The sequence below is a fragment of the Rhipicephalus sanguineus genome, chromosome 11 (genome assembly GCF_013339695.2).
Source record: "Rhipicephalus sanguineus isolate Rsan-2018 chromosome 11, BIME_Rsan_1.4, whole genome shotgun sequence".
NCBI classification, from domain to species: Eukaryota; Metazoa; Arthropoda; class Arachnida; order Ixodida; family Ixodidae; genus Rhipicephalus; species Rhipicephalus sanguineus.
Window position 1 is genome coordinate 135,427,357 of NC_051186.1, and position 26,937 is coordinate 135,454,293.

General features: G+C 47.7%; 1 protein-coding gene across 1 annotated transcript in view; it reads left to right on the forward strand.

The window, feature by feature from the left end:
- LOC119374617 (protein brunelleschi) overlaps positions 1 to 26,937 on the forward strand; it is a 222,065-nt gene that overhangs the window by 169,059 nt on the left and 26,069 nt on the right. Inside the window, exons 19-22 of the mRNA XM_049420300.1 lie at positions 3,503 to 3,652; positions 3,705 to 3,788; positions 9,473 to 9,567; positions 15,941 to 16,039. Of these exons, the coding sequence (XP_049276257.1) occupies positions 3,503 to 3,652; positions 3,705 to 3,788; positions 9,473 to 9,567; positions 15,941 to 16,039 (428 nt within the window). The remainder of the gene's footprint in view (positions 1 to 3,502; positions 3,653 to 3,704; positions 3,789 to 9,472; positions 9,568 to 15,940; positions 16,040 to 26,937) is intronic.

The window sequence follows — 26,937 nt, forward strand, 5'->3', positions numbered from 1 at the left end:
GCTCTGAAAATCTATGGGCCTCGCCACTCCACCTTGTTCCGAAGAAGACCGGAGGCTGGCGGCCCTGTGGGGACTACCGTGCCCTCAACGCGTGCACCATCCCGGACAGGTGCCCCGTCCACCACATACAGGACTTCGCCCATCGCATTCATGGCTGCCACGTGTTCTCCGTGCTAGACTTGGTGAAGGCCTACACACAGGTACCCGTCAATCCGGATGACGTCCCGAAAACGGCAATTATCACTCCCTTTGGCTTGTTCGAGTTTCCCTTCATGAGCTTCGGCCTGAGGAGCACTGGACCAACCTTTGAGCGCTTCATCGACGAAGTCGTCTGCGGCCTCAACTTCTGCTTCGTTTACCTTAATGACATACTGGTATTTTCCCACGACGCCAAAGAGCACCACAGGCACCTTTGTCTGCTGTTCCAACGCCTCGATGACCATGGTCTACTCGTCAATATCCAAAAAAGCGTGCGCTTCCTTCGTCTGCTTCCTCAGCCACGAAGTTTCATCTGAGGGAACTCGGCCCTTGCCCCAACGCATCTCTGACCTGCAAAATTACCCTCAACCCACCACCGCTAAAGACCTTCGTCGTTTCCCCGGCATGCTGAACTTTTACAAGCCTTTCTTGCCACGCGCAGCCGACTACCAGGCTCCCCTCCACGATGCTTTGGCTGGCATACTAGGAAACGAACCCGTCACGTGGATACCGACGTTAGCAAAAACTTTTGAAGAATGCAAAGCTGCCCTCTGCACCGCCACACTTCTCACCCATCCCATGCCAGACGTTCCCTTGGGACTCTTCACAGACGCATCTAGCTTCGCCATCGGCGCCGCCCTCATGCAACATGTGGACAACACCTGGCATCCCTTGGCATTCTTCTCCAAGAAACTCGCAGCTCGGAAAATGATCCCTTCAACCGCCAGTTCCACTGACGAAACCATGACCACCGCCCCGACCAGTTTGCCAGCCTACTACAGAGAACTTCTGGCGATATACGAAGCAGTGCAATACTTTCGCCATATTCTCGAAACACATAACTGCACCATCTATACCAACCACAAGCCTCTTACCTACGCCTTCTCTCAACGTCTTCTCTCAACGTCGCAACAAACTCCCGCCTGTACAGCAGAACCAACTCTCATTCATTGCACAGTTCACCACCGACATCCAACATGTCAGCGAGAAAGACAACGTGGTCGCCGACGTGCTTTCACGTGTAGCAGCCATCAGCTCTGTGCAGATAACAGCGGACATCCTCGCCAAGGCTCAGACTACAGACGCTGAACTGCAGGAACTTCTCAAGGGCAGGTCCTCACTACTGCTGCAACAAGTCCCCATTCCAGGGTCGACAACCACAATCTGTTGCCACATGTTGACAGGATGAAGCAGGCCCTATGTGCCCCGGTTCCATCGCCGTGGTCTTTTCAACCAACTCCACAACCTCAGCCATCCCGGCGTATGCGCCTCTACACGCCTCGTGGCTGACCGCTATGTCTGGCCCTCCATGCAGCGGGATTGTCGCACCTGGGTGCACCCCTGCATTCAATGCCAACACGCTAAATTCACCACGCACGTCACGTCACCACTCGGAACATTCCCTCAGCCCTCTGGTCAGTTTGAGCACGTCCACCTTGACATCATAGGACCCTCTCCTCCGGCTGGACCCTATCGCTACTGCCTCACTGCCATCGACCAGTACACTCGATGGCCCAAGGCATGGCCCCTTGAGGGAATCACCGCGGAAGACGTTGCCTCGGCTTTCTTCACCGGCTGGATTGCTCGTTTGGGCGCCCCCTGCCACGTAACCACCGACCAAGGACGACAGTTCGAGTCACACCTTTTCAGGCTCCTTGGGCTGACCATCGGTTTCGAATGCTTGAGGACGACCAGTTACCACCCCTGCGCCAACGAAATGATCGAGTGTTTCGACCAACAGTTCAAAGCAGCCATTATGTGCCACCCGGACTCAACCTGGCTTGAAGCCATCCCAGCCATCATCCTCGGTCTTCGCGCCACCTTCAAGGCGGACATCCACGCTACACCAGCAGAACTCGTCTACGGGGAACCACTCCATCTCCCAGGTGAATTTCTTGCTGCCATCCAGCACTACAACATCTGATCCCACCGATTTCATCGCCCGGCTCCGACGCACCATCGCCGCCTTACGCCCGTCACCTGCAGCCCACCACTGCAAGCATACACCTTTCGTGTTCAAGGAGCTAGCATCGTGCAAACATGCTTTCCTCCGCGACGACACCGTCCGCAGGCCTTTTCAGTCATCCTACAGTGGACCCTACCTGGTCTTCCATCGCGACAACAAAAACTTCACTCTGCGCCTGAACGGGAACGATGTCCGCGTCTCGATTGTCCGGCTCAAGCCCACATACATCGCTGCGAACGAACCGGGCGGCGCCACTCCATCCACAGGCATCTATCCACAGCCGCCGATCTCGCAGCCCGTTCATGTCACAACACGCTCTGGACATCTGGTACGCCTCCCAGATTTCTACAGACCCTGAGGGCTCTGCATTCCAAGGGGGGATGTGACGACACACTGCGCGCAAACCGGCGCAGCCTCCGCCTCGTCACAAGCTAGCCCGGCGTGACATGGCTGCATGCTGCACCACGCCTCCGATAAGGGACAGCGTCACCGCAGCTTATGTCACCGACGGTGGCTATAAACCCAAGCTGCCAAGCTCGGAAGTTATCATTCCTTCGCTAACCGTTCGAGCGCAGCGTCGGTATGCTCGCCCCGCTGCTGCAGCTACTACGCTAATAAACAATCGTTATGTTTTATGTTGGGAAGCGTCCTTCCTTTGACACGGCATCCTACATACGTGTGTCAGGGCTGCTATTACTGTTTTGTTTTTTATTATACATGCATTGTTAGACGATATCGTTTTCAATACATGTGATTCTTAGTGTTGCTGTCGTTATTTACTGCTGTAAAAGCTCTGTACAGGGCTGGCAATAGTCACGAATAAAAGTTCTCTAAATTGCATCTGTTGGTTAGACAAATGTGGTTTATGAGCTTACAACTTATGTGAAATCAGTACAATATGTACGACAGCAAAAAAAGCTGATGTTTCAGTGGAAGCAAAGGCCGGTGTACTAATATTCAGGCGCACATTAAAGAACCCTAGGTGGTCAAAACATCCGGAGCTCTCCCTCCACTACTGTGTGCCTCATAACTATATTGTGGTTTTGGCAGGTAGTAATACCCCAGAAATTATTATTACTATAAGTGGAAGCGAAAAAAGGCCTTTCATTTTTCCTTCTTCATACTGTAGAACGTTAGTACAGTGCTACGACTCCAGGTTACTGGGTTTCCATTTCTGCAAAATGTGATCAGAAGGAATTGCTGATACTCATCATTTCATCCTGTGTGAATATTGGGAATGTTGTGTGCGTGCACATTTGTTAATTGCAGATTGATTTGCAGTGCAAGGCTGCCACATGAGAGCATGCAATCCTGTGTCAACACATTTTTTGCCTGCAGGCCCACCAAATGCCACCTTGTGCTGGACTTGCGCAATGAGACAGACCACGAGCTAGAACTGCGAGCCGACGATGAGCGGCAGCCCTTGCTTCTGGAGGCCAAGGATTGCTGCCGTATCCCAGTGACTGTCCCTAGGTGCACAGCCGACAGGTGAGTGTTAGGGAGCAGTCAAGCAGCAGCAGCAGCATTTGTGCTCTTGCAGCTGGCCGAGTGCAGAGGGCCCTGAGCAGCCGGAGGTGGCCTGTCGCCAGCACCTGCGAGACACGGTCAAGCTACGCTGGTGGCTCATATCCTTCTTGCATGCAAGCTGCCGAGGCAGCTGAGGAGAGTGGCCGTGTAAGGTGCACTCATGAGCCTCGCGATTTCTGCATACAGATTGTGCACACGGAAAAGACACGACGCAGCTATATTCAGTGTGCAAAATGGCCTTCCTTTGTCGTGCACTTCCGTAATCAAAATGGCTCATCACAATTTGCACTTCACTAGGAACAGATACAACGAGCACAGGTCCTACGCGAACCAACGCGAACTGACCACAAAATGTGCTCGGCTGCCGTGGTGTGATGGCGATGACAATGCACCTGAATCCTCTGACGGGAGTGCTAGCGCCGCAAACGTGGTTTCGGTTTCGTACTCGATTGTAATGCACAGACAACTTTTGTTCCCGTTGTCACTTTAGTTTTTTTTTTTCCACTCCCCTTGCGTTTGTCCCTCTGACCACGGCGGAGGAGCCCCAAGCTCTTGTGTTCTTCTATTCCCCTTTGTACTCCAGCTGGGAAACCGAAGACCCGAGGGGGAATACAAAAAGACGCAATGGCTTGGGGGTCCCAGTTGTGAATCCCCCAACTCTTTGTTGCTTTCCTTGCTGATAAAGCGGGCACCTCCCCCAACCTGTGAGGGGAATACCGGCTTTATCCGCTGACCTTTCTTTTTTGTCTCCGCGCCGCGATTTGCTTTGCGTCTTTGCTCCAGGAAGCACTTTTTTTTCCTGTTTTGCTTTTTCTTAGTTGCCTGAATGCCCTACCAAGACTTCGTTTCATGTTCGTTTCACAGAATCGCCAGCGTTGTTGGCCACTACAAAAGTTCGTCTTAACAGAAGAGTACAGTTAGGCGGTTTGTCCTATGCAGATTTTGTTTGCATTGAGTCTATGGGAAACAAGCAAACGGTCCCGTCTTGTTCGGCATAAGCGAGAATTCATCTTAACCGAGTTCGTCTTAACGGGAGTTCGCTGTATTTTCTAGAAACAAAAACCTATCGAATACGGTAAGTGCACCAAGGCAGAGCTGTAAAGGACAGAGACCAACGGCATGGCTGCCTTCTTCTTTCCCCCAGTAAGACTTGTTGTTTGACTAGTAAGTGAGTGTTTCATGGAATAAGATGCAAAACACCAAAGGAATTTGCAGTTTCCAAACATCAAAGCAATATTGTGATGTCCTCACCAGAGTAAAGTCAATTGCTAGTTGATGCTGTTTCCTTTTGCATGTTTTTTTTTTTCTATGGTGTTTGGGTCTTCTTATTCCAAGAAGCTTCTTTTTTTTCCTTCAATCTCACACTTATCTTCCTGATGATTGCAGGCGCGCAGTGCATGACCATCATCGTCTTCCATTTTCAACATCTTCCCACCCGTGACAAAGACGCGAAAACAAAAAGTTGGCATAAAGAAGAATGACTCCCGAGCCCGTCACCTTAGCGTTGCAACTAATGTCATTAATAACACCTTGCGCCGTCCTTTCATTGGCTAGTTGCAAATATGGAGATTTACAGTACACTGAACGTCCAGCACTAACCACTACATAGCATTCACAGATTAATCACGCACATACAATAGCGATCCTTTAAGTTCGGTGTTGTCTTTCATGCACAGTTCACAATACACTCAAACCTCATTATAACAGTCACATCTGCCACGAAAATAACTTTGTTATATCCGAAAATTCATTATAAACGTTTATTTGTAACACTGCATCTATGACAACACTATTCTTCATTTACTTCGTTATAACCGATGATTCGTTATATCCGTGTTCGTTATATCGAAGTTTGAGTGTAGTCCCAGTTCAGTCGACAGTCGCACTGTCAAGTCAAAGGTATCTGGATGTTATAGTGAGGACCTTTTCTCTTCAATTGATGTTTGAAGTGTTTGGAGCTATCTTAAGTAACAGTCGCTCTTCCAGCATGACCGCGCTGCTTGCATGCCGTTTGGTCAGTCTGTGCCCTGCCCATTCTTGGTGTAATGTCGCATACTTGAAGTCTTCACGTGCTTTAGTTTCAGGCCTTGTTTGGCTCTCACATGAGTAGACGTTTTTTCCTGAATTCCTTTCCTTTCGACGGCATTATTTCGTCTTTCCAAGCTGCCATGTGCTTTCGTCTCGTTCTTGTCCTTTACGCTTTGAGCACGATGGCTGCGTCTTTTCGATCGCATACCACGAAAGTGCGCTCTCCCCTTCAAACTTGTTGTTTTCGTGGCTGATACCAATTATCGTGTGTCATCTTCAACAGTATTTGTGTGTTTTCTCTCTTGCAAGCTTTGATTTTTTCTTCGTTTGGTCCTTTTGTCTTCACAGCCCACGTTTGACGCTATTATCACAGTGAACTTGGATCTGTCGTGATCTCCAGTTAAAGAATAGCTGGAAATGTCTTCTTCAGGATTCCCACAACTGACAGACGAGAGAGCACGGGGTTTCAGAATTGTAATTTTGACACAGTTGTTGCTCATTGTTTCAGTCGACTTATCCCGAGAGGCTGTCATTGTTTCATCTTTGCAACCATTTACTCTGACACTTTAGAGTTGGATACGAGACAGCATCAGAGGATTTCACTGAAATCCTTGGTCCTCAAACCACGTCTGGGGCTGCCGCCAAGCAGTGAGCACTGGTAAACATCCTTTGCTCTTTCAAATAAAATTCCATTGTTTCATCTTTCTCTTTCTGTGGAAAAGAACTATGTTTTGCCTCCTTTCGTATTTCTTTCATACGTCGTACGCCTAGCCGTAACTACAAGTACGTATTTTTGGCCACCATTCATATGACCTTTGATGTATTTCTACCTGAGTTTCGATCGCTACCCAAAAACCCCACAAGGTACAGTACCACAGTATTAAAGCTGCGCGCGTCTATACTATAGTCGTTACGAATCTTTCGTGTTCAGTTGGGTACTCAGACCCAACTTGCTCGACCCAAATGCATGATGCAGTTTGGTAAAGCTGCCCAGGCATAGTATACAGTAGTGTTTGTGTCAACGATGTGGGAGCAGCCGATAACGTCACGAAGCAGGAGCGCAAACCTTGCAGGCAGATATGAAACGCCGGTATAAGAGCGCTACCATTTGAAATCAGCAAAAACTTGGCATCACGGACATTTTGAGGTTAAAATCTACGGAAATGCTAAAGACAGCACGAAGACAGTCGATTGTAAACACATCGAGGGAAGGTGATCCAAAGCACTTGGCCACAATTTTAGTCCGAAGTTAACAGAGTAACAAGTTTGAATCTCTGCCCCACTTTTTTTCTATCTCTTAAAGCACGCAAGTGCAATAGATTGTTAATACCTACCTTGTCAGTGTTCTTGGTCGTCACCAAAACACCTGACTGATATATACTCCCTGTGTTATCTCACTATCACTCACTCCCTTGCCAGAAAGGGAATTGGCCTCCCTGGTACTGTAACTGGTCAACGCCTCGCAAATGAACCTCTGCCGTGGCCGTCAGACTCCAGCAACTGCTGAACACATGACCACGGCAGTGGTCGAACATGTAAAGCAGTGGAAGGTACTAGTAATCTCTGGACTCGAACGGGCCGCTTCTGGAACTGAACCTCGAAACATTTAACATAAGGACCTTATCAAGAGAAGCTTAACTGGGATATTAATAGCCTTAGTGAGGTTAAAAAGAGTGGGGAAGCCTATACGGTTCTAACTAATGGTCACATCTCCTGCCGTATAGGATTCCCTGAAATAAAGGGGCCATGACACCCAATTTTCGCTCATAATCTGTGTTATGTGGGTTAATCCTTGGGTGTTCACAAACAAGCTAACGAAATTTCAGCACATTTGGTCGAGCACTTAATTTATAGCGAACATTTTTTATAAACACGCGAGCATCCCGAGAGTCGGACAACACTGGCACACTCGCAAGCCGTGACGTAACAAGCCGCTTGCTTTGCGAGCGTCTGTATTCCGGTCAACGACTTTGTTTCGTGGTCAGCTGCGTGTACAATGGAGCTATTTCAGCTTTCTTCAGCTTGACATTCGAAATTGAACGATTTGCAGCAGCTTAAACTTAGATGGAAGACGACGGCTCCACTCCACGAATCACATGACGTCACACACGCCATGATAAAATGGCGGTCGCTAGCGGTGGGAAACTCCTAGGGCTCATTTTGCACTGATATACTCTTTTACAGTTCATTTTTCATATATGTACAGGCACAATTGACATTCTGCTTCTATTTTCCGCTGAAAACTACAATTGGGGGGGTGACCGTGTCATGGCCCTTTAAAAAAATGTGGTGTGGGATTTCTAATTCACAAAGACCTTGCAGGCAACATTGAAGAAGTCTCTAGTTCCAATGAAAGGGTAGTGAGCATCGTGATAAAACTAAACAGGATATACAAGATCAAATTAGCACAGGTTTATGCTCCAACATCCAGTCATGACGATGGAGAAGAACAGCTATACGAGGATATTGAATGAGCAAGGAAAAAAAAACGTACTCGGTATGCCATAGTCATGGGTGACTTCCATGCAAAAGTAGGAAGAAAAGAAAATGGGGAAGAAGCAATTGGTAACTATGGTATTGACTCTAGAGATAACAGAGGAGAGATGTTAGTAGAACTTGCAGAGTGCAATAGGCTCCGCATAATGAACACCTTCTTCTGAAAGCATAGAAATAGGAATAGGAAGTGGACATCGAAAAGTCCCATTAGACAAACAAAGGACGAAATAGATTTTATTCTGTATGGTAACACAGGCATAGTACACAGTAGTGTTTGTGTCAGTGATACATAACTCAGATTGCATCACGATGAAAGAAGGTTTCTCGCATGCGTGTAGATGAATTTTGCAGTTTGTATGGTATAAATATGAGTTTCTGTTATTGAGATAGCCTGACACTCGTGCGAAATTGCTTGCACTTGAAGCATCGTTCTTTGTAGTGACAACTACAAATCCATTTCCCTTTAGGTAGCGGGAGCTAGTCAAGCTGCTTTAGGCCAGCTTTTACTCCCGCCACCCTTCATGTAACACACATGAACATAAATATTCCATTCAATGCAATTAAACTCTTTCGAGAAAATTGAAGCATAATGTTGATTAAAATTTTCGGCAGATTCTTTTATGTACAACAAGTTAGCATTTACACATTGCAATTGTCTGCTGGTAAACTTCTTTTGGATCTACTACCCGTCTGAATTTTCAGCATCAGACTGGGCAGAGTGCAGCTAAAGTGCTTGTTGTTATTGAGGACTGTTTCCTGTAGTTTTTCCAGTCTGAATTGGTATTTGATCTTGACGCTTTTCTAAACGTTCGTTCTTTCTTGTTAATAGCTTTTTCACGTTACGCGCGAACCAAGAATCATCTGATTTGGATGAAAGAGTTAGTTTTGGTACGCAGCTATCTTCCATTTTCTCAATATGGTCTCTAAGTAAGGACCGTTTGTGGTTAACTGATTGGGCTGCAAAATCATATAGGAATACAGCAACAAAATTTGCAAACATGCTGTTCATTTTGGTCACATTTGTAATTAATGACAACACATAAATTACAGCTGTGATGATTATACTACAACACGGTAAATGGAGTGGTTTACATAAAAGGATGATAATCCATAGTGCTGGTTGGAATAATTGAGTGGGTGCCGAAAGAAGGGAAGTGAATATGTAGTTGGCAGCTCCTAAATTTGTTCCAATGTTGAAGCATTGGATGCCCAAAGGAGCTTGCGAGGGCCATTGATGGCTCCTTGACTCGCATTGCACCCTTCCTTGGAGCATGGCGGTGAAGCCAGCCTGGATGAAGTGCCTTGGACATCGCACATGCTGGACACCATCCTCCAGTCACCTTTGCAATGGGGTCAGTCTTTCTCGTATGCCTTTGATGTGTGGCAAAGGTTTTTTTTTTTTAAAGCATCGCGAGTATCAAGCATGCATGACCATCGAAGGGAAGGGTGCTTGGCCTCCTCCTTAATTAATGATGCCACAAGGGGGAAACACAGCTGCCGATTGCTTTTCTTGAAACTACTTGACTGTGCGTGTACGAGCCTGAAGCTCAGGAGCAGATGGAAGCTTGAAGAGATGAAAAATTCACGAACGCAGGCTTGAAAAATTCATAAAGAGGGGCTGTGCTCAGGCCGACGTTTCGGCAAGCGCATTTGACATCTTCGGGGCTGCAACTGGCTGCGGCGGCTGCATTTTTGATGGAGGCAAAACTGTTTGAGTTTTCGGGCCCGTGTACTTAGATTTAGGTGCACGTCAAAGAACCCCAGGTGGTTGAAACTTCTGGAGCCCTCCACTATGGCGACCCTCATAATCATATCGTGGTTTTGGGACGTTAAACCCCAGCAATTCTTATTAAGGCTGCAACTGCTTTCTTAGTACGAATGTATAAGCTTCGTACCCTCACCTCCAACCCAAACAAAGGAGGAAGAGAGGGCAACAGAGACAAGTCCACTTGTCAAAACGTCAGCTCCAGCACAACCCCTGTTTACGAATTTTTCATCGCAAGCTTACATCTTCTCCTGACTGCTGCCTTTTTTTGAGCACGGGATGTTGCTGGAGCCAATGTTTCAACGGGTCGTCTTCTCTTCTTCGAGGCTGCAGTTGAGAAGATTGCTTGTCGAGATGTTAGCTCCGGCGACGCCCTGTGAGCAACTATGCTGAGGCTTAGGAAGATGCATTGCTGTAGTTCTTGTGTATGGAATTGACACTGCTGTAAAATGGATAAGTTTAAATTACATTTTACTGGAGATAAACAACGCATATTGAAATTTCTTTTTATCCTGCGCATACCTATGGTCTCGGGCCAAGTTATTTGCTGAATTAAACGTATCCAAGGTACTGTGCACTTTGGCGAAAGGACAAGGCCTATTGTCAAACTGACGCACAAAAAATGTTCTCACTGCCATGGTACTCGTTAAACCTAGGTACTCGTTAAAAGTAAAAACTTTTTTACGTTGCAAAAATGAAAAAAAAAACAACGCCTCGGGTCCCACTCAGACCCTTCTTCGTGGACGACTGGGGGGCACCAGAAGGCAGTGTTTATATAAGTAGAACCCCGCTGTTACGTTCCTCACTGCTGCGTTTTCCCGGCTGTTACGTCGTTTTCCGCCGGTCCCGGCATAGCTCCCATAGGATACAATGTATTGGGAACCCCGCTGTTACGTCGTAACTGTTGGACCGTTCCCATATGATACGTCGCGAAGTGCGCTCGGAGCCGACCGAGTGACTACCAAAGAGAGCCGCCATGGTGCATTTTCACGCAGCTTGGCCTCGTTTGACCATAATATTAGCCGCATGAGAGGCGCAAGCAACAAAATCTTTCAATTGATGCAAACAAAAGCATGGCCTTCAAGATTCAAATTGCAAAGATGGCGTCTATGACGTAACTGCTCACGAAAGCAAGGCCTTCGAGATTGGCATTTACTATTGACAAAAGCATAGCCTTTGAGATTTGTATTGCACAAACATGGCGTGTATGACGTAATTGCATGCGAAAGCAATACCTTCGAGATTGGCATTCACTTCTGCCATCGCGTTGGCGTAGACTCATCATCATCGTTATTTGTCGGAGAGCGGGAGGAGTTCGAGCTGGTTGGAGCTCGCGTGGTCGTGCGTGCGGTTCGCGGTCGGACTCGCCGCGCCGGTCGTGATTGCGTGTGCTTAGTTCTTTCATGCCTACAGCTGTTGGTGTTAAAAAAATCACATACGTTGATTACATTTCTGTGGATGAGGCCGTCCTAAGCTCCGCGTTTCTATCCATCGACTAGATCGCGGCTGAGCGCGCCAATTTTCGTGCTGCTCGTAAGAATTGAAATAAAATTCTGTACCACTAAATATTTTGCCGTTTTTCCTGTTTTTCGGCTCTTACGTTTCCCGTCTCTTACGTTTATTTCCTACGGTCCCTTCAAAAACGTATCAGCGGGGTTCTACTGTAGCTTTCTTTTCTTCGGGCTGTGGGGTCACATGCTCTCAATGATGGGCCGAAGTACGTTGAACGAGGCACTCGGCAGCGCACCTGTAGACCGGTTGGCATTACCGGGTGTCAAATCGATGTGCCACGATTCCTCAAAAAGCTGCTTGTGCTGATTAGCCTCCAAGTCGATTATGCAGGAGTTGTCAAATGCGATGCTGTGATCATTCACACCTGATCATTCACTTATCAAGTGCATTCCTCTCACAGTCGAAGTTGCAGATATCATTCTTGTGTTGCCACAGCCTCTCGGGGAGGTTCTTTGTTCCCCCGCCCCCGTATCAAGCGTCATGATCAGCACATCATCATCATCATCATCAGCCACATGACTATGCCCAGAGCAGGGCAGAGGCCTCTCCCATGTTCCGCCAATCAACCCGGTCCTGTGCTTGCTGCTGCCACGTTATATACCTGCAAACTTCTTAATCTCATCTGCCCACCTAACTTTCTGTCTCCCCCTCGCGTGTTTGCCATCAGCACATGGTATAGAGTAAATCACTACCTCTTTGGGTGGTCTGTCTTTTGGGCACAGAAAGAAGCAGCCAAGCTTGGAAAATGGCTTATGTGCCACTTTAATTCCCAGCTCCGACATGATGCACATGAGCTTTTCGCTAGTGCCTTGAACGTAGGGAATGCACACCCGTACACGCTTGGGAAATTGTGGGTCAGTGTCCCCTGGAAGAGGCCAGAGGGGACGGGCCTGGCAGCATACAATGTTTTCAAAAAAGGCTTTTGAGTAGCCGTTCTTTAGATTGCATGTGATGTTCCATTCCTCATATTCCTCATTCTTTCACTTAGCATCCGAAGAACAAACCCTCCGGGTGTGGGTCAGTAGTGACAATACCACTGCTTCTTTATGGTGGAAAAAGTGGTTGGAACTGCTGTCGTGGTAGCAATTGGTATGTGTTGGCTTTCGGTACTCCGGGAATTGCAGCAAACGACCTATCTTTGTCACGAGGCCATCGAAAAATGGCAAGCAGTTGATTTTTCCTGTTCCATGGTGAACTGTATGGCTGGCTTGATAAAGTCCTAAAAACTTCTGCTGTAGACGCATTCACTGACCATCTCTCTATGCCACATGCCTTCAGAACTGCGTAGTCGCCATCCATGATTGTGCTGGGTTTTTTCTGCAGCAGATGCGATGCTCAGCAGTTTCGTTTCGACTCTGAGCGTAGGTCATGCATTTGCCTTCAGAACTGTGTGGATGCTATGCTCACATTGTTAGCCACGATGGTTTTGTCCACGGCGGATGCAGCACTCAGTAGCTTCGTTTTAACTTGGTGCAATGCGCATGCAATGTCACAAAACTCTAACATGATGGAAGCTGTTGAAGATAACGAGCTTCAGCCAAAGTCCACATACCGGCATAAAACGCTCTTGCTACATTGTGATGGATGAATGATCAGTTAGTGGCCACTTTGCCGGTGCACATCCAGATTATTGTCAGGTGCACATGGTGCTAGTGGTACATAATAAGAGAGGAGTGCAAAGCGCGCTTTGGGTGAAAGGGCCAATAAGTGGGCTCCGACATTTTTTTTTACATCTCCCAAACAAGCTCGCCACTTCATGCAGAAAGCTGTGGCAATCATATTTTCACAACACTGTGCACCGTGAAGACGCTCTATTTAAAAAAAAAAAACATTAAACTCCCCTTTCCAGCGCTTGTCCAGTCCTTTTTGCCCATGAAGAAATGTAAAGTTGCCCATGGGCAACTTTGCGGAGCACTGACCTCGTCGATTGGTCCTCTGCACTACGAAACAGTACGTTGGCCCTGCGGTGATGCAGCTTTAGCTGCGCAGTCACTGCGTTTCCTCACCGCAGCACTAGGACGACCCTAGAACCGCTCTGACACGAGCGACACGTGGAGAAGGCCTTGCTCGGTCATTGGCTGTAATCACCGACGTCATGTGGTGTTGCCGAAGTGGGCTTGGTCACAACAACGAGCTACGCCTACCCATCTTCGCGGCAAAGAACGATAGCAAAGCCTTGTGAGAAACTGAAATTAGCTGAAGCGAGTTCTTCTATACCCTGTAACTTCCTTATTACAGCACTTATTCGCAAAATTCTTGCAGCATGTTCGCATCGAGCAAGTACGCAGTCATGTCTTCGTCACAAAATTGTGATGAAGATATAACCTTTAAGTAAGATACGGGGGTCTTGAGCCAGGGTCACATGGTGAACAATGTTGTGAATGATGAAAATTGCGACTTTTACACTGCGCTTGTGCAAAATAAACTCAGGATTTACTTATTCATCAAGAAAATGATAGTGTATTGATGTTATACACACTTGTTTATTGTTTTCTTGATACTTTTGAATATTCAGCATTTGTTTATTTCACACCTTTTTTTTTGCGGTCCCGTCAAATCCGAATTAACAAGCTTTTACTGAATAGATGTTATATTAGGATACTCCAAAAAGTCTTTTGATTGTGTCAGTCCTCAAAAATTATTGCATAAGCTCAAATCAATTCTGGAAAAAAAAAAAAGATTGTTCCTGAATACTCGTCATGCTGACCCATATCCCAACTAAGATTTTTCTTCACACGAACCTTTGTCGGGATATTCTTACGGCAAGCACCTTTCATGGCTATCAGGAGCAACTTCGTGGAATTGCTATACGAAACAAATCGTGCCGGTAGCTTTAAGAAGCTTGAGTCCTACTGTTTCAAAATGACTAAACAATCTATGAAATGTGAGGCATTTCTTAAGGAACCAAAGGCACTTTGACTGTTTCTGTCTCTCTATGTGTATGGATGTATATCTCTATCTGTATGGATGTATCCATCCATCCATCCATCTACCCGCCCGCAATGAGCACCTAAGCAGAGCTAAAAATATAGTGCGACTCACTCCATGCAATGCTCAGCAACAGCCACTTGGTCGCACCATCATAAAATGCGGTGCCATATGTTTAAACTCAGGCTATAGTTAGTTGGGGCACCCTGTATATATGGCTGAAGCAGTGGACTCGTAGCTTACATACTGATGACCGACGACTGTGCTTCCTGCTGCTGTAGTACTATGAGTGGTGTTTGTTTTTCCGGGCACAAGTTCACCCATTAAGAGTTCAATCTTTAACTCATGCTTTGGTTGTTGTAGTCTTCACTGTTACAATAGTTCAATTACATATGTGAGAAAAAAATTTGAGCACAGTAGTAGTTCCTTGCCAATTATTTAAGTACAGTTGTCTCTTGCTCACTTTTGCTGGGTCAAACAGAGGGCATATTGCCACAGGTCTTTTAATTTGTTCAAGGTTTGCATATGTTGTGTTTCATGAACCCATTTTTAACCACCGCAGTACTACTAGTCTAGTTGTTATTGTTCCCGACTGTTGACCCGAAGGTTGCGGGATCGAATCCTGGCCATAGCGGCTGCATTTCGATGGCGGCGAAATGCTTGAGGCTTGCGTACTAAGATTTAGGTGCACGTTAAAGAACACCAGATGGTCAAAATTTCTGGAGTCCTCCAGTACGGCGTCCAAAACCCCAACAATTATATATTTGTGTGCACATTTATATTGTCCCAAGTTGTATTTTGATGTGAATGGCTTCATGCATAACATCATTGATAATGTCATTGTAGACGTTTTGATGACAACTATTTGCACTAAATATTTTTTAGAAGTGTTACTTACTTAAGCAAAAGAAATGCACACACGCTATTGTTTTTCTGTTTGTTTATGAAACATGGACGCAAGTATAGGCTTTCGATGTCATGTCTTGCTGAATTGGGGCTGTTGTGGTGTGCTCTTTACTTTGTACATTTGAAAAGAGAAAACAGCACAGTACAAATTAGCTTAGCAAAACGTTTTCTTGGGCTAGTTGGTTCATGACTTCTGAAGAAAAAATTGTAGCACACAGTCCCGCGCTCTTTGTCTGTCTTTGTGTTGCTTTGCGCTACAATTTTTTCTTCAGGACACATTAGCTGCAGAGCTACATAACAAACTTCATGCTGAAGCAAGCCATAAGGATGAACTTGTACTTGGCTGCTTCAAACGAGAGTGCGAGGGATTGTCGCAGGCCATTGAGCCTAGTGATGTCACTGGTTACTGCGTAATGCAACCAGTAAATTATTGACCCGAGTGTGTGCATGCATATGCAACAGTTCTTCACCCAAATTAATTTTCTAGCACTTTCACTAGTCTTGTGAGTGACTGTGAATTCAGTGCAGGATAATTTGGTCACAGAACGGTTTTTCAAACATGCCCTATTTTACTGTGTTGTCCGTGGACCTTTATTTAAGTGCTTTGGGTGTAGAAGTGCAGGTTGATGGTCGGGTCCACCGACCGGAGCAGGAGTACATGTTTCCAGTTGGGGAGCCCCTGCGACTCAGCGTGCTTCTCCGCAATGTGTCACGTGAGTAACCCTTGCTGAGTGTTTGATGGGTGTGTCAATTTCAGTATCTGTTAATATCAATGGCGTGTGTGATTGCTGTATGATAATGTGAGGCCCTGATGCGTGCTGTATCTTAGATGTTTTGTCGCATGCTGTTTCCATGTTTGCCTTGCTTTATGGTGTGTCCTATTATTTTTTTGCTACTGATAGAAGTTATGAAACTATGGAGGTATGGTTCCGTTATTCATCGTTTGCCACAATTACTCTCAATGACCGGCTGCTCGTCGTTACATTATTCCCTAGCTGTGCAGGACCTTTATAGTGCCTTAATGAGAACAGAGACAGCCACGATAAAGGAGCTTTCCTGGCAGTGGTATCAGTGTCGTGGGATTCCACAGAACTGACTTGTCAGCTGTGCTAAGGTTCTTATGTCATTATCGAGTGCAGATATGTGACAATCCAAACAAGGTTGTGACAAGGGGACCTGTCTTTGTTAGGGTAAAGAGAAGCTTTTACTCGAAACATGATCCCAGCATTCCCTGTTCAACGATGCCTCATCGGACATGAGGAATGTGCAGGTTTAACTGTCTCAGCTCTTTAATAGGCTGTAAATTCACATTCTCTTTATTTGCATCTTTAGAATTCAGGCATGCTCGGCAAAAAGTGGAAATCCTTTTGCTTGAGAGGGGCCGAGCTTTCCACGTGTGGCACACAAGGATCACATCAAGCTTACAACAGACAATGAAAGTGCAACACCACTAATTAAATATTAAAAATTCTAATGCTAAGAGGTTTATTGGCAGAGAAGCGTGTGAACAAGCAGCGGTCAGCAGCGTTCGGCCAAGCGCAGCAACCACGAGCTCACGGCGATGGCGATGCCGCTGAGGCGCAGAGCAATGCCGCTGAGGCCACTCTTCTTCTCTACAATCGCCCTCCGCAGAAAAAGGCGCCATCCTGGCGGCTTAGGGTGAGGACACAACGATTGGGTCGTAATACGGCTTGATGCGAGAGACGTGGACAAGTTCGCGGCCACGATAGCGTAGATCTGTCGATGGCGTGATGGGCTCCACGAGGTAATTGACGGAGGACATTTGCTCTACAACGCGGTATGGTCCGAGGTATTTGGCAACGAGTTTTGCGGAGCGGCCGGGTGCGGTAGCGGGTACCCGAAGCCATACCAAAGAGCCAGGGGAAAACGTTGGTGCTGATCGGTCGCCAGGTTGACGGGATTGCTGCTGCCACTGGTCCTCGGTAGAAAAGGAGCGGGCAAGCTGGCGGCATTCTTCAGCATGTCGGGCAGCTTCGGACAGAGGGGTACTTTCGGACTGGTCAGGCTTATATGGTAGAATGGTGTCAATCGTATTAGAAGGTTCTCGTCCGTATAGAAGAAAGTACGGAGAAAATCCAGTAGTAGCTTGTACCGCAGTATTGTAAGCGTAGGTGACAAAAGGGAGAACTTGGTCCCAATTTGAATGATCAGAGGCGACGTACATTGATAGCATATCGCCAAGAGTACGGTTGAAGCGCTCTGTCATGCCGTTCGTTTGCGGATGGTACGCTGTACTTGTGCGGTGCACGATTCGGCATTCGTCAAGTAGTGCGTTCAAAGCGTCGGCAAGGAAGGCACGGCCTCTATCGCTTAGGAGCTCGCGAGGGGCACCATGGCGCAGAACGAAATGTCGCAACAGAAATGTTGCAACGTCACGGGCTGTGGCAGTCGGCAGTGCGGCTGTTTCGGCATATCGTGTCAGGTGGTCTATCGCAACAATAATCCAGCGGTTACCTCCTAGAGTTGATGGCAGCGGTCTGTATATGTCAATGCCAACACGGTCAAAGGGTCGACTAGGACAGGGAAGAGGTTGCGACGGATAGACTTGTGCGGGAGGTAACTTTCGTCGTTGGCACTGAGCACACGAGCGAATGAACTTCCGCACGTAGTTATACATGCCGCGCCAATAAAATCGCAGTCGAAGCCTAGCGTATGTCTTGAAGAGGCCTGCATGCGCGCACTGTGGGTCCGCGTGGAAAGCATCGCATATAACAGCTCGGAGATGGCGGGGTATCACAAGAAGCCACCTGCGCCCGTCGGAAAGGTGGTTGCGTCGATAAAGAAGGTCATCCCGGATGCAAAAGTTGGTAGCCTGGCGGCGGAGAGCACGAGACGAGGGAGAGGTGGCAGGATCAGAAAGGATGCCAAGGAGGGCACTGATCCAGGGATCCTTCCGTTGCTCCGCCGTTATGTTGCGTAGGGCTGGTGATGCAAGTGCAGGCTCAAGGGCAGATAGGTAAGCACCGTCATCCGATACCGGTGAGCGAGAAAGGGCGTCAGCGTCCGTGTGCTTGCGACCGGATCTGTAAATAACGCGGATGTCGTACTCCTGAAGTTTGAGGGCCCAGCGAGCAAGACGTCCAGACGGGTCCTTAAGAGTGGATAGCCAACAAAGGGCGTGGTGGTCAGTGACTACGTCAAATGCGTGACCATACAGGTAAGGGCGAAATTTTCCAAGGGCCCAAATAATCGCTAAACACTCTTTTTCGGTAACCGAGTAGTTAGCCTCGGCTTTCGTCAAAGTTCGGCTCGCGTAGGCGACGACATATTCATGAAACCCTGCCTTTCGTTGCGCGAGCACAGCGCCAAGTCCAACGCCGCTGGCATCAGTGTGAACCTCCGTAGGAGCGGCAGGATCGAAGTGGCGGAGGATGGGCGGCGAAGTTAAGAGACGGCGTAATTTGCTGAAGGCGTCGTCGCAGGCTGGTGACCAAGCGGAAAGGTCCTTGTCGCCGCTAAGTAGGTCTGTCAGGGGCGCACATATGGAGGCAAAATTTCGAATGAAGCGTCGGAAGTACGATGACAAGCCGACAAAACTTCGGAGCTCCTTGAGGTTCTTCGGTTTAGGAAAATCGGCGACTGCGCGAAGCTTGGCTGGGTCTGGAAGGATGCCATCCCGCGATACGACGTGTCCAAGAATGGTGAGCTGTCGGGCGCCGAAACAACACTTTTTTAGGTTGAGTTGAAGTCCTGCGTCAGTGAGGCATGTGAGAATGCGCTCGAGACGACTTAAATGGGTGTTGAAATCGGCGGAAAAGACAACTATGTCGTCGAGGTAGCATAAGCATGTGTTCCACTTGAGGCCTCGTAAAATAGTGTCCATCATCCTCTCAAAAGTGGCTGGGGCATTGCATAGGCCAAAAGGCATGACAGTAAATTCGTATAATCCGTCAGGTGTGACAAATGCTGTTTTCGGGCGATCAGATGCTTCCATGGGAACTTGCCAGTATCCAGAGCGTAAGTCCAGCGAAGAAAAGTATTCCGCTCCCTGCAGACAGTCGAGGGCGTCGTCGATTCGTGGTAACGGGTAAACGTCCTTCCGGGTGATCTTGTTTAAACGTCGGTAGTCGACACAGAAGCGAATGGAGCCATCCTTCTTCTTAACAAGAACGACCGGTGACGCCCAAGGACTGTTTGAAGGCTGTACAATACCTCGCTGGAGCATGTCAGCAACCTGATCGTCAATAACACGGCGCTCCGACGCCGAGACTCGATAGGGACGTTGCCGTAGAGGCGCATGGCTTCCTGTGTCAATCGTGTGAGAAATGGTCGATGTGCGACCGAGACCAGAAGCATGGCTGTCAAAAGAAGCGCGGAATTTCTGCAATAGGGTGATCAGCTGGCTTCGTTCTGAAGAAGATGTTGCGGCATCGATGGAGCGATGGAAAGCGTCAAGGAGTGGCTGATCAACGGCAGGGTCAGAAGTGAGTGCGCTGAGGTCCGTAGAAAGTGAAGTAGGCGGAGCGTGAAAAATCTGAACGGTGTCGATCGGCTGTACGCGACCGAGGCATTCACCATGGAATAAAGGTAAGGGCCACGCCAGCGTGTTGTGAACGAGCGTCTTCGTGACGCCACTGCGGAGAGTAAGGAGAGCGACGGGCAGTGGAGAACATCTGCGATGAATGAAGAGGTCAGAGGGCATAAAGAAAACATCGCCATCTGAAAGAGCGGCGCAGGACACAGGCACAAGCATGGAAGAGCACGGAGGAACGGTTGTGTCGTCGGATACGGACAGTTTATAACACGGAGGGGGAGTTTCGACAACATCAACGTCTTGAAGTGGAGAAAGCTCGAGTTCGGCGCGACAGCAGTCAATGACGGCGTTATTACTCGCAAGGAAGTCCCAGCCTAATATTACGTCATGGGAACATGAGGGCAGCACAACAAATTGCACGATATGCACAACTCCTTGGATTACGACTCGTGAAGTGCAGGCCGCGAGAGGTGTTATGCTTTGTGCGTTCGCCGTTCGAAGCGACAGGTCGGATAATGGCGTCAGAACTTTTCGGAGTTTGCGGCACAGCTGGGCGGAAATTACGGATACAGCGGCTCCTGTGTCGACAAGTGCCATGACGACGATACCATCGACAGACACTTCAATGACGTTGGCTGGAGAGGGGCGAGGACTTGTGCATGACGGCGTGGACGCAGTTCGTGCCTCGGGAACTGCGGCCATCAGTTTTCCTGCTCGGTGGGTCCGGTACGGCGACGCATCGGAGAAAGCGAGCGACGACGTGGAGATGGCGAGCGTCGGGTAGGTGCGAATGAGCGATCAGGGTGAAATGAAGTGGACGGATTGCTGGAAGGCGCAGAGGAAAACTGAGGAGCGAAAGGCGGCACTCGTCGAATGTTCGGTGAGGACGCTGGGCGACGACGGCAATAACGCGCCACGTGGCCAACACCACCACAAGCAAAACATATGGGACGGTCATCGTAGGTCCGCCATTGGTCGGAGTAAACTCCAAGCTGCGGCTGGGGGGTCGGAAAAGGTGGCCTGTGTGGAATCGGCATAGGGGGCGGCGAAAAGGTCGGTGGTTGATAAATAGGCGGTGGCTGGAGCGTCTGGTGATGAGGTCGGGCAACGGCCTCGGCGTACGTGAGTGGAGCAGTGATTGGCGGTGGTTCACGGGCTGGAGGAATAGCTTGCGCGACCTGGTCTTGGATGAAGTCGCGGAGCGTAGGTGCCAAACTGCGTGGTTGGTCTGGGACGCTAGACATCAAAGAGAGTTGACGAGCGACCTCGGCGCGTACGAACTCTTGAATCTTCGATAGCAGAGGAGCGTGGTCGTCTCCGATGCCAAGGCTGGCGAGAGAGTCGTCAGGCGCCGAAGGACGTCTGGTGTGAAGACGTTGCCGGCGTAACTCTTCGTAGCTCTGGCATAATTCTGTGAGTTCGACGACAGAGCGAGGACTCTTCGACAGTAACATTTGAAAAGCGTCGTCCTCAATGCCCTTCATAATGTGTTTGATCTTCTCCTCTTCGGACATCGACGCGTTCACCCGCTTGCAAAGGTCAAGGATGTCCTCGATGTAGCTGGTGAAATTCTCACCAAGCTGTTGGGATCGAGTACGCAAGCGTTGTTCTGCGCGGAGTTTTCGCACCTCGGGCCGACCGAAGACCTGGGTGAGGCTGGTCTTGAAAACCGACCACGTAGGAAAACCGACCCCGCACCTCCACCACTTGCTAAGAGGTTTATTGGCAGAGAAGCGTGTGAACAAGCAGCGGTCAGCAGCGTTCGGCCAAGCGCAGCAACCACGAGCTCACGGCGATGGCGATGCCGCTGAGGCGCAGAGCAATGCCGCTGAGGCCACTCTTCTTCTCTACACTAACTTCACATGTTATACAGTGCAATGCAATAGGGACAGCTGTACAGTAAGCTACAAAAAGAAGTTAGAAGTACGATAATAGAGACAACGAAAATATTCGCATCTAGAAATTGTTTTGCATAATATTCATCTTCTCCAAAATAAATACCCTGGCAGATTAGTTTGCTCAATAGTAATGCAGCGGCATGATGTTATATCTGCAGTCCTTGTTCAGGGTGACATAATGGAACGTGCCAATATTCTTTGTTAAAAAATTGATATGTAGCAGTGTCAAGAGACAATATGTACACTGTTGCATAGCCAGTGACTCAGCCATGGGCAAGCATGCGTAGACACAGCTGATGAGGAACGAACATTTATGCTGTGGCATTGGCCAGATATGTAGCATAAGGTGGTAAACATCAGAAATGGCTCTCACTTCAGCCGTCAACAGAAACACAGAGGAGGGAAAGGGGGGACACTGAAGTGTCAGATGCACTGTTTGCAGCACTTCTTAAAAATGGAGCCGTTGCACTGGCTTGCATTGCTTGGTAGAACGCCGAGGCACGGGTGGTCACCAGTAGGACAAGTCTGTGGCACGCTTGACACCCGACGGCCATGGGGGCTTGCGCTAACGATCCCTTGAGGATACAGCAATTTAAAGCCTGTTGATGAAGAAAGTGGCGGTTGTTCTGGCAGCATGAACATATTAGGAGAGGTTGGTGACGGCATACTTGGTCAACGTGGTGTCTGAGCAAGGAAATAGGAATTTGGACGGTCACCACGCAATATCCCAACATCGACTTGACACACCCTGGCATCCATTTCGCTCCCACACCGTAGTTGTCACGTGCACGCTGCTTTCCATGGGAACTATCCAGTCGTCCGACTCTTGCGGCAAATCTGCAACAGTTGAAGGAGAACATGCATCTAACTGGGATCGCATGACAGAGATTTTTCCATCTTCTGTGGAGTTCTTCTGTAGTTGAACAGGAACCTCGTAAGGTTGGCCTCCAAACTACCCTGCCTCATTTTCCAAAGCCCATATTTAAAGGGGCCTTGCAACACTTTTTGAGCACGGTCAGAAAACGCTGCAGATCGGTAGTCGAGGCTCCGGAGAACGTGCGAGCCAGACATTATCGCACAGCACGCGACCTGGAATTTACAATTATTTCTCAAAGTCAGCTAGAACTCGCTCCCTCTTCTCTCTCTACAAATAATGCCATATAGCCAAATTTTTGCGTTATATACCCAAAGTCCACAGCCGTTGGCTAATTTGAGCATCGTGGGCTGCATAGTTACTGTGGCCGCTGCGAGATGTCGCCGTGTGCCCACGCACGTGCTCACGATCACACTGAATGTAAGCGACACATTCGAAGAAAAAAAAGAAGAGGAAGGTCATGATGCGCGCTGACAAAGGGACGCATCTTCTTGCCTCCTTGTCATCCCCCTCCCTGCGTAGCTTTCAGTGCGCTCACTGGTACGAAAGGAGAGAGAAAGCACCTAACGCATGCGACAAATCCCTGTAACTCTGCTTGTACTTGACGGATTCTAAAAATTTTTGCGGTATATGATTTGTGAAGCGCCGTGCGCTGATAATGAGACTATTCCATTATAACTCAGAAAAGTGTTGCAGGACCCCTTTCATTCTAAAAAGACGGGGCGTGCAAACGACACAAGAAAGAAGTCAGGACACCACAAACGCCGACTAACAACTGAAGAGACGCACAACGGCTGAAAAGAAAGAAGGCACGAAAACTTATCTGCGCATGCCCATGCAACAGGCGAACCTATCAATCCGGCACGCGTGGCGGTCTACGTGGAAGATAACTGTTAAGGCATTTGATTTCATCTTTATGCAAGTTAATCGACGGTTGGCTCACGCATGCGCTACCACTATTCTCGATATGCCATGCTTCAATCATCAGGTGCGTTTCTTCATTTCTATGACGGTACAACACTGCGCATTCATCAAATTTTGGCGTGCACCTACAATCTCGACAATGCAAAGATAGATTAGAAGGTGAGCCTCCTGTTAGCGATCTCTTATGTTCCAACAATCTCTGGTTAATGCATCGGCCCGTTTGTCCTACGTAGAAGCGGCCGCAGCTGAAAGGGACCTTATACACCACACTCGTACGGCAATCAGTGAATTTGTTGGTGTTTTACGAAACAAATATCGGTCCGCTTCTTTTCTTTTACTGGCTTAATCTTCCTCTGCACAGCGGCACAAATCTTACCTAGCTTATTGGCAGCCGTGAAAACAACATTAATGCCGTATCTACTTCCTACTTTCTTTAGCCTGTGAGATACGCAATGAATGCACGGTATACCTACGACACGTTTCTTCTAGAGCTGTGCGAATAGCAAAATTTTGGGTGCGAAGCGAATTCGAATAATAAAGATTGAGTGCGAATCGAATCGAATAATTTCGAATAATTTTCGAATATTTCTCAAACATTTTTCAAATAATTCAAAGTGAAATTACAGAAAAAGGTGCAGAGAATCCCTAAGTATGTTCTTGTGAGATAGCAACATGAAAGTGTTTCTTTTCGCTAGGTTGATGAAGCGCTGGTGGGGTCATATTTCATAGTTGTCTTTCTTATCAAGAATGAGGCAATGTAGAGGCCGAATTGTATTTATGTACATGATTTGGTGCAACCAAAGTGTTGCCGACAACACGTTACGCGTGATAGGCAGAGATTCCATTTCCTCAGCCTCTCCTTCTCTTACAACTTCTGTGGAAGGCCAACTGATGCGGCAGACAAGGGTGTGCTCCCTTCAAGTCCGGAGTTCCAAATCTGCCTCGTAGACGTCGATATATAAGAACATCTGAAATTTTGGATGTTAAAAAGCTTCGACGTCCGATTTTTCAAACTTCCTGCTCAAATTTCAGGTCCAAAACAGCTTTAATTGAGCCCCCAACTCTGCCACATCTTTCATTTCCATATTGGAACCAGCTCTTTCTTGAGTTAATACATTTGCGACCGTAGCGGAGCTTGAAAGGCAGCTTTGCCGCAATACGAGGGTGTGATGAGGTGAAGCATATTGAAAATCTAGGGACCACTTCCAAACGGACGTTGTCTCTTGGCTAAGTTCGACCGTAACGGACCTTGAAAGGCAGCCTTGCCGCAATACGGGGGTGTGAGGAGGTGAAGCATATTGAAAATCTAGGGACCACTTCCAATCAGACGTTGACTGTCTCTTGGCCAAGTTCGACCGTAACGGAGCTTGAAAGGCAGCTTTGCCGCAATACGCGGGTGTGAGGAGGTGAAGCACATTGAAAATCTAGGGACCACTTCCAATCAGACGTTGACTGTCTCTTGCCTAAGTTCGACCGTAACGGAGCTTGAAAGGCAGCTTTGCCGCAATACGGGGGTGTGAGGAGGAGAAGTATATTGAAAATCTAGGGACCACTTCCAATCAGACGTTGACTGTTTCTTGCCTAAGTTCGACCGTAACGGAGCTTGAAAGGCAGCTTTGCCGCAATACGGGGGTGTGATGAGGTGAAGCATATTGAAAATCTAGGGACCACTTTCAATCGGACTTTGTCTCTTGGCTAAGTTCGACCGTAACGGAGCTTGAAAGGCAGCTTTGCCGCAAACGAGTGTAATGAGGTGAAGCATATTGAAAATCTGAAGGGGTCACTTTCAACCGGACGTTGACTGCATTTGTCTTTGGGAAGTTCGAATAGTTCGAATAGTAAAATTTCAGTGCGAATCGAATTGAATAGCAAACACTATTCGAAAAATATTCGAAATTTCGAATATTCGCACACCCCTAGTTTCTTCCTATCGCTTTCTGCAACCATGCTCGGACTTAACACAATAGACTTCTTTAAACGTTCAGCGACCGTGGCCACTGCATCACGAGGATACCCTACATCTACAAGACGCGTAACCTGTGCGTTAAAGCTATCACTCATTTTGTGCTCACACGACTTGGTGAGGGCTGATTTGAGGCAAGACATGGCGATGCCGTTTTTTACAACCTTCGAGTGCTTCGACGAAAAATTTAACAGCGGTTTCGAAGATCTAGGAGAATACTGCCAGCACACGTGGTTCTTCTGGAACGTTAAGGAAATGTATAGAAATTGTATTTTATTATTCTGAGGCACCTCTTTAGTAAAGCTCAGCCCACCTCCATTTAATTCAAATTTTTCGCTCACGGAAGTTACCACGTTTTCAAAGTCCTCACCACTACAAAATTGTGTTAATGAATGTATTAACGAACAAGCGCACCTGACGGTTTTCACCGATAAATGTGGTGTTTCTACCGGGGCATTTCTAGAAATCCTTTCCACGTATTTAAAGTCGACGCTTGTAGGTTGGAAGGAAGCCGTTTATGTGCAGAAATCAGGGATATGTATTGGTTCTAAGGTTGCTCCGGTTCTTAGTGATTTATACCTTAGCAAGATTGACAATCTTTTGGAAGGCGCCTTAGGTAATTCGGTTATTAAGGTTTTTCGTTATGTGGACGATTACTTGATCTTTTGTAGTGGTGAGGACTTTGAAAACGTGGTAACTTCCGTGAGCGAAAAATTTGAATTAAATGGAGGTGGGCTGAGCTTTACTAAAGAGGTGCCTCAGAATAATAAAATACAATTTCTAGACATTTCCTTAACGTTCCAGAAGAACCACGTGTGCTGGCAGTATTCTCCTAGATCTTCGAAACCGCTGTTAAATTTTTCGTCGAAGCACTCGAAGGTTGTAAAAAACGGCATCGCCATGTCTTGCCTTAAATCAGCCCTCACCAAGTCGTGTGAGCACAAAATGAGTGATAGCTTTAACGCACAGGTTACGCGTCTTGTAGATGTAGGGTATCCTCGTGATGCAGTGGCCACGGTCGCTGAACGTTTAAAGAAGTCTATTGTGTTAAGTCCGAGCATGGTTGCAGAAAGCGATAGGAAGAAACGTGTCGTAGGTATACCGTACATTCATTGCATATCTCACAGGCTAAAGAAAGTAGGAAGTAGATACGGCGTTAATGTTGTTTTCACGGCTGCCAATAAGCTAGGTAAGATTTGTGCCGCTGTGCAGAGGAAGATTGAGCCAGTAAAAGAAAAGAAGCGGACCGATATTTGTTTCGTAAAACACACCAACAAATTCACTGATTGCCGTACGAGTGTGGTGTATAAGGTCCCTTTCAGCTGCGGCCGCTTCTACGTAGGACAGATGGGCCGATGCATAAACCAGAGATTGTTGGAACATAAGAGATCGCTAACAGGAGGCTCACCTTCTAATCTATCTTTGCATTGTCGAGATTGTAAGTGCACGCCAAAATT